General features: G+C 41.8%; 1 protein-coding gene across 2 annotated transcripts in view; it reads right to left on the bottom strand.

The window, feature by feature from the left end:
- Nucleotides 1-7,193, bottom strand: part of LOC111234370 (connector enhancer of kinase suppressor of ras 2-like) — a 29,986-nt gene extending 22,793 nt beyond the window's left edge. For both annotated transcript variants that reach the window (XM_022762423.1, XM_022762422.1), the window contains exons 1-3: nt 7,124-7,193; nt 2,436-2,599; nt 74-276 (exon numbers count right to left, since the gene is read on the bottom strand). In XM_022762423.1, coding sequence (XP_022618144.1) covers nt 74-276; nt 2,436-2,599; nt 7,124-7,187 — 431 coding nt within the window. In that variant the 5' untranslated portion in view covers nt 7,188-7,193. The remainder of the gene's footprint in view (nt 1-73; nt 277-2,435; nt 2,600-7,123) is intronic.
- Nucleotides 7,194-7,525: the final 332 nt, after the last annotated feature.

Below are 7,525 nucleotides of genomic sequence, written 5' to 3' on the forward strand. Positions count from 1 at the left end.
AGTACGTGTGTATCTAAATGCTTTTTAACATGTTTTTAAATGTATAACATGTGCAGGTTTTTGCAAATCTCACCTGTCCAGCCACGCCAAAAGGCTTTTGGCTGCAGCGATCAGGTCCACCACAGAGGTAAGAAAGTCATTGGGTAGCTTACGAGTGGCTCTGCCATCGTAATGTCCGCTGCGCCGCCTGCCTGTGATGAAGTTCTGTAGGTTCTTGGCAGATGCATTAAGCTTATGAGAGAGAGTCTTCAGATTCTCAGTCTCCAGCCCGTAATTCTAGAGGAGAGAGGAAAGTAAATTCACTTTGTTTGACCAGTTTGTCAGTGTTTGTTTTGACTGTGATGCATTCCAGGAATTTCTCCAGCGTGGAGACTGAAATGGAATTGTTGTTGTAACACTGCTCTGTGAATAAAAAGACCACTGGCAGACCAGCCCACCTTGTCACACCACCAAAGATGCTGCTCATATGATGAACATGTGAGGAATAAAACCAGTGACCCCTTCGCCCAGCCCTGCTCTGCTCCAGCTGTCACTTTGCATGTGTAGGGACAGCAGAACACTCATTACCCTGTACGCCAAACTACACGTGCGGGCCTGTGGGCGTCTGAGTTTCTTGGGAGGAGAGAGCGCGGCAGGAGGGCCACTAATCATATTTAATACAGCAGTGCCTGAGAGACTTAAAACTAAATCCCAGTTACGTAAGAAGCTTTGGGGCTGAAGCAGGGCCCCCCGTGCAGCAATGCAGGATGAGAGGACTTTAGATTCAGATTGCATCTGTGACCTCAGTCAACTAAATCTCCATCCAGTCTCACTGTGTGTCTCTTGGGCTAACACATACCTAGCCTCATCTCTATTCCACCCTTTCGCCTTCATCACTTGTTTTAATCAGTTCTTTCCCAACTCCTCCTTTTATATTTCCTCAGTGTGTCATGCGTTTGACACTGCTTTAGACTTTGCTGTGTGTCATTAGTGTCCACTGATTGTCCTTTGAGTGCACAAATAAAAGAAGGTCTGAAAAGGAAGGAAATTGAAGCATCTTAAGAAATGATTCAGCAGGGTGTTACAGGTAGACGTCACACCTGCAAATACTTCTTATTCTAAAGAGAGCTTTATACATTTACATTTATATAGAAATTCAATTAAACTGCACATAACTTGTTACCTCTATTATCTCAAGTGGACAGTATAGCTATAGCAGGAGCTGCCAAGCAGATGCACAACTTTATATGTAGAGCAATACCCTAAATGTACACGTATATGTGGAGTCAATGAATTGTTCATGATTGTTCACGTACAATTAATTATTTGAGTCATCCTTTAAGCATAACCTTTAGCTTCTCAAATGTGAGGATGTGCTGCTTCTCTCTGTCTCTTAGCTTGGTCGCACAAAATAAGCTACTTGAAGACGTTACCTTGGGCTCTGGGAAATTGCACCAAACAATGAATCGCTTAATTGACAAAATCTGCAACTTAACCTATAATGAAAGCAATCATTATTTTGCAGGCCAAATAAGGTGGCATATGAGTTTTGAACTTTTGTGTGTTAATAGATGCCTAAATCATCTGACAAAGATCCCAAACTACAGTATACGCAGCAATAGATAACTGGAAAAATAAGGAAAGAAAATCCAGATTTTCGATGCAAATTTAAGGTAAAAAAGACACGACTCTACTGCAGATTTTCTGAGTTAATACATTTTAAAATGTGGGGTTTGGAAAGAAGTACATATTCAGAAAAAAGTGGACATTTGGTAAAGGCTCTATTCTGAGAGGAAAAAAGAACTTCAGGACAGGTCACTACAGTGGCAGGTGGAGTGAGTGTTACAAAATTAATTTGATGCTCTAACTACTTCAGCAGCACTTCAGCCCAATCAGCAGAACGGCAGTCTATCATGCTGACACACACAAAACTTGTGTTTCTGAGACGAAGCGCACAAATCACTTTAAGAGGAGGCTGTAATCCATGTCAGTGCTAATGACAGCTGTAAGATTTGCCTGTGGAGGATATTTTGGCCAGATTATTAACTCTAGATTTTCTGTGATGTATTGAGGCCTAAAGCAGTTTCCCTGTTGTGAGGTCTAAAGCCCTTGGTGATATATGTAAGAATATTGAGTTTATTCTGATAAATAAAACCAAAATTCAATTATTCCTGGAAAAACTGACATTGCTAATTGATTAGCAGATTTCATGGATGATGACTTGATGCAAAAATACAGCTAACACATCATAATAATCAGCTGAAATCATACATATTCAAAGTGTCAATTTTTCAGTACTACAAAACAACCTCGTTTTCTCGCTTGATCACAAGTATTTAGTAATCTGAGGAGGCACCAAATGTGCTGCACAAACTTCATTCGACAGCAGCAGTCCGTGACTCTTTCAAGTGACAGTACAAAGTAGTGGGAAGACGGTGTGGGAAGCTTGGACTCACCAGAGCACAGAGTAAGTCCACAGCCTCCAGTATAAGCTCCTGGTGTCCAATTCTGGACACTCCCAAATCCTCCAGCTCCTGGTGGGTGATACGCAGCAGCTGGTCCCCCCCTACTTTCTCCTTCTCGAAGGTCTTGATGTACTGCTGCAGGCAGTCGTCCAGGCCTGAGGGAACCACACAGGATGACAGGAAAACTTTCAGCACAGCACGACAAGGTGAACATGTTGTTCTCTGGCACTATCAGGCTTTCTGATCTCTTGTGAAAACTCTATTTGCATTATGTGTTCAAATAGAGCTTGATATCAGTGTCCTTGCCAGGAATCTGTGCTGTAAATGTGGAAGGCGTGAACACAGGTTGTGTACAGTTGTGTCCTGTGAAGCAATCCATGTCAGACAAGAAATCTGACAGATTCCTCCTCATCAACATTCCCAAGGTGCATTTTCAGCCTTAAACTAGAAAAAGCTTTCAACTAAAATGTGTCGGCGCTCAGCTCTTTTTTTTTTTACATCTTTCACTGCTGTAGCAGGTGTGAACTCTTCCAGTGAAGCAGTTGATGAAATGCAGCACACTACAACAAAGTGTCTGATTCTGCAACTCCTGTCTGCATCAACAGTTTTTACCTTATAAAGTGAGTTTTATAACTGGGCACTGGTAAATGCATTTATCAGTATCAGGAAGTCTTACAAAAGACACCAAAAAACCCAGAAGATCTGCCACAGACATGAAACCTCTCTCTGACACAGATGTCAACAGACTCTGTACCTCTGTGCTCTAATCATGTAGAATTAAGTTGAAAGCAGGAACAGTGGGTGATGTTCCAAAAACTCAACAGGAAATATATGCTTTCATTTGCTCTGTAAATATAATTTGATTTGATAACTGATGTTTCTGCATCACGGTTTCTTGTCTCTCCGTTTTATCCACTAAAATGAATGCTTACTTTTATATATGTCACAGCTGAATGTCTGTAGAAAGTGCTCTGCATGCTAACTGGCCATCCTTTTACCAGTGGGGACAGAGAGAGTAGCCTTTGTAGGAGCTTTCTTCTATACACTCGGTCTGTTTCCATTTTCACAGTGAGAGAGGGACACGGACACGCACACACACACACACACACACACACACACACACACACACACACACTGACATCTCTTTGCTCATCTCGTCTTTTCATCGCTGTGGACCAATCATATACATGTGACTCAGTGCTGTGCCTAAACCTGATCAGGCATTCACGTTGGGTTCAGCTGGCAACTAAACGGTGGAGAGGAAACATAGGGAGTTTCATGGGTTTGCATAAAATTTAAAGGCTTAACTAATCAGCCTCTTTACTAAGTTAATTGAGGCTCATTATGTCAATGAAGTATTCCCCATGTTGTCATAGAAACCATGAAGCAGGGTTTTGGCAGGGATTCTCCCGCAGGACAAAATAATGAAATAAGTGAAGAAAGGACATGATGTTTTCCAAAAAGTGACTGCGTGGTAGCATCAGACATCTAGCTAACATAGCTGCTGATTTCATTTGCAATTATTCAAAAACTCCCATAGAATTTTACATTTTTAAATGTCACGGTCAGGCATCATGTTTCGCTGTATAAACAAATGGTTATTACTATAATTGAAACGGGTGAGTTAAGTCTCACATCAAAGAGAAGTGAGAAGTCAAGTCACATTTATTTATAGAGCACATTTAAAAACGACACAAGTTGGCCAAAGTGCTCGACAGAATATAATCAATAAACAGCCAGTAAATAAAATCTGAATAAAAGGCTAAAAACAAAACAACCGCATGACACACGGCACACAACAACAAACACAGTCAAAGCCAAAAAAAAAAAAACACTGAAGAAAAAAAGTGCGTTTTAAGCCTGTACTTAAGGGAATCAGTGGACGGGCCGGATCTAATAGAGAGGGAGATGCTACAGTCTATAGGTTGCAACAGCAAAGACTCATCACCACTGAGCTCAGATTTAGAAGATTACTGTTCATGAATGCTAAAGTTTGGTGGTTTTAACTGAACCGCTATATCTTGTTACATGACTCTCCTCTTCTGAAAGCAGAATAGTCACAGACATTCCCTTTAGACGGAGAATACTTTGCTGATCGCACCGAGTAATCTCCACTACATCAATTTCCCTGTCCATTTCATTCTGGGTTCAGATTATCAGGCACGCTGAGGAGAAATTAAAAGCACAGCGCTGACACATCCTGATCTCCATTCTAGATAATCCGCTAGTAATGTGAGGTAAGAGAAGATATCTAAGGCTGTCAGCATTGTTGTAATGGATTTGTGTTAATCTGACTTGTCATTGATCACTTTCAGTGTGTGTGTTAGACAAGGAGAGAGTGGGTGTGCAAGTAAGACTGAGAGCACAAAGATAAAACTGATATACTTCATGAAACATGAATTATACTAATGCAGACTGTCAGGAAGAGTAAAGAGATTATACTAAGCCTGCATTAAGTCTGCGCCTCAAAACACACAGACAATTAATGAAAACAAGACTGAAAGTGGACATATCACAGTGTTTGCACAGCTACCGTGCACTTGTCAAGAACAAATTTTCAGTCAAAGCTGGGATTCTTTTCTCTTTTGTGATGAGAATCTCTTCTTTAAAGCGGCTTTGTCACAGCTGGGAATAGAGCGTCTTGCTCACACAAAACACTGATGGGGAGGGGCACAGAGCGGGATTGTGGGAAGGTCACAGGGTGCCCCTATTTGGCCTCCAGTGACATCACAGAGCGGTATGCTAATAATGGAACTGTGAATGCTAACGACAAAATGCTGCTGTTCCTCGGGAGCTGAGAATGGATGTGAGACATGAATTAACCCACCCCCCCATCCCCAACCCCCACCCCACCCCTCTCTCTCAGTTTCCTCTCTCTCAGTGTCTCTCTGTCCCTCACTTTAAATTACCATTACTGGGCTCTGGGCACAAGAATCGTCTTTGCTCCACTTGTCAGATGTGGGACACCGAAGAGCCCGCGCTCATAGCCAGCCTCCACTTCTTGCTCCCTACGTTTCTCACTTGTGCTTTCTTCTTCTATCTCATTTTAACTGTAGTGGTCTTTTTGTCTTTGCCTTTCTCCACATCCTCTCATCTCTCTGTCTGTGTCTGTATCAGCCCTCCATGAAGCTATACATTTGCATTTTGTGTCTTCAGTGAGGCAGCACATTCAGAAGAAAAACACCCTGTTTAAAACGCAGCATCAGATTCAGGTACAATTTATGATACACAACTCATACAGAGAGAGGTCTGATGATCACATTATGTCTGAGCTAGCAGAAAGAGGCATACAGAATTATGACTAAGTGTGTGTGTGTGTGTGTGTGTGTGTGTGTGTGTGTGTGTGTGTGTGTGTGTGTGCTGCTCTTGAGGCAGTAAAGATGAAGGGCTGTGGCCTGACACGTGAGCACGTGGCTCTGCAAAACAACACACAACTCTACTGAAACAATTACAGTGCTAACAGACAAATACACTGACGGGGATAGCATCCTCCTACTGCCGACAACAATTCCTCTTACATTTTATAAATTTTTGAAAGTAACAGGCTGCCTGTGGTAATCATTTCATAGAGCAAACAGACAAAAAGCAGTAAAGTAATGTGTAATCTCTTCCTGGACGTTTCCTGATGTATGTGGGCCACTTATTTCAAGTCTTTGGAGACAGACTAAGGAGACAGTTTCCCTCTGAGGAACTTCTCACCCAACACAGCTACCAAATCCTATTAATCATTCATTCATTTTAACAGCTGTACATTAATATATTCAACTTACCAGTTTCGCTGAATGCCCAGACCCTCATTAATTAGAGCACACACATTACTTTCTCTCTCCACAGCTACTGGTCTGAAGAGTGCTTCATTACCAAACTGAACCATGTCTGTACATGTGTATTTGAACCTCATTATTCTGCTGGGTGTTTCCTAAAATTTGAAGAGATGTTCTAATCCACACTAAAACGCTCTTGTGTCTGAATCAGTGTCTGAATTAAGATCTTATACAGTAATGGATGAGCCTCACCTTAGCTTTCAGTCCACTATGAGGTTTTAAAACAGTTTAATCTAATCTTAGGCCTACATGACGCTCTTCTAAGTCAGCTGTGACTTCTTAATGACTTGGAGCATCTGTGGATCAACATTTCGCACAGATGGCTGTACAAAGCTATGATACTGTACTACTGTGATAGTTCTTATTTTATCCATGCGCATGTAAAGCTTGAACATTTCTTCTCCATACAGATTCTGATCACAGATCCAGTGAGAAGGGTTAATTATTTGTGTGTAATTACTAGATCTCCGCTGTGTTTCCCAGCCTCCTGCGAGGCAGCCCAGCGTTAACAATAACCGCCGCAGGACACAATAGAGGTTTTAAAGCGTTTTGTGCCATTTGAATGTGTTAGGCTCTGGAGAACATGTTGGTCTTTAAGGACAAGTCCTATCCACATTGTAAGTGCCTGGATAAAAATCGATCAAATGATTTAAGGCTGTGATTAAAACCCTGTAGAAGGCGCGTGCCGATGAGGCAAAAGCCCGAGGCTCAGCAGGTGTTTTGTTCTCTTTTGGCATCTCGAGTGAATCTGTGCAGAAATGCATTTCGACTCAGAGCGCAACACTAAATTCATTGCAACATAACAATTTGGTGATTTTCTGTTTCTATTTGGCTACCATCGTGCCTCATGCTTACCTTTCATCCAGTCAACCACTTGACTGGAGCTCCACTTGCTCACAGGCTCCATAACCAGTGCCATGGTAGAAGTTTGTCTTGTTCACGCTTGACAAAAGAAAAACACTCCCAACAATCCCACTCCCCCCCTTCAAAAATTAAAAAAAATACAGAATATTAAAAAATAAAATAAAATCAATAAATTAAAATAAATTCATTGGCTAAATTCTTCTCAGTTGGGTTTGGGTGTTTACAAACAAAAAGAGGCAGGTCCAAAAGGTCCAAAATGTCGCTTGGAGAAGCCTGAGTGCAGCCCAGCAGACTTGTGCACATTCCTGTGCTGTTTGCTCGCTTGAAAGAGCTCTTTTACTTGTCATTCACGTCAGGCTCAGTGGCGTTGATGGTGGTGGGTCGCTGCTGCCC

The sequence above is a fragment of the Seriola dumerili genome, unplaced genomic scaffold (assembly GCF_002260705.1).
Source record: "Seriola dumerili isolate Sdu_G_001 unplaced genomic scaffold, Sdu_1.0 BDQW01000449.1, whole genome shotgun sequence".
NCBI lineage: Eukaryota > Metazoa > Chordata > Actinopteri > Carangiformes > Carangidae > Seriola > Seriola dumerili.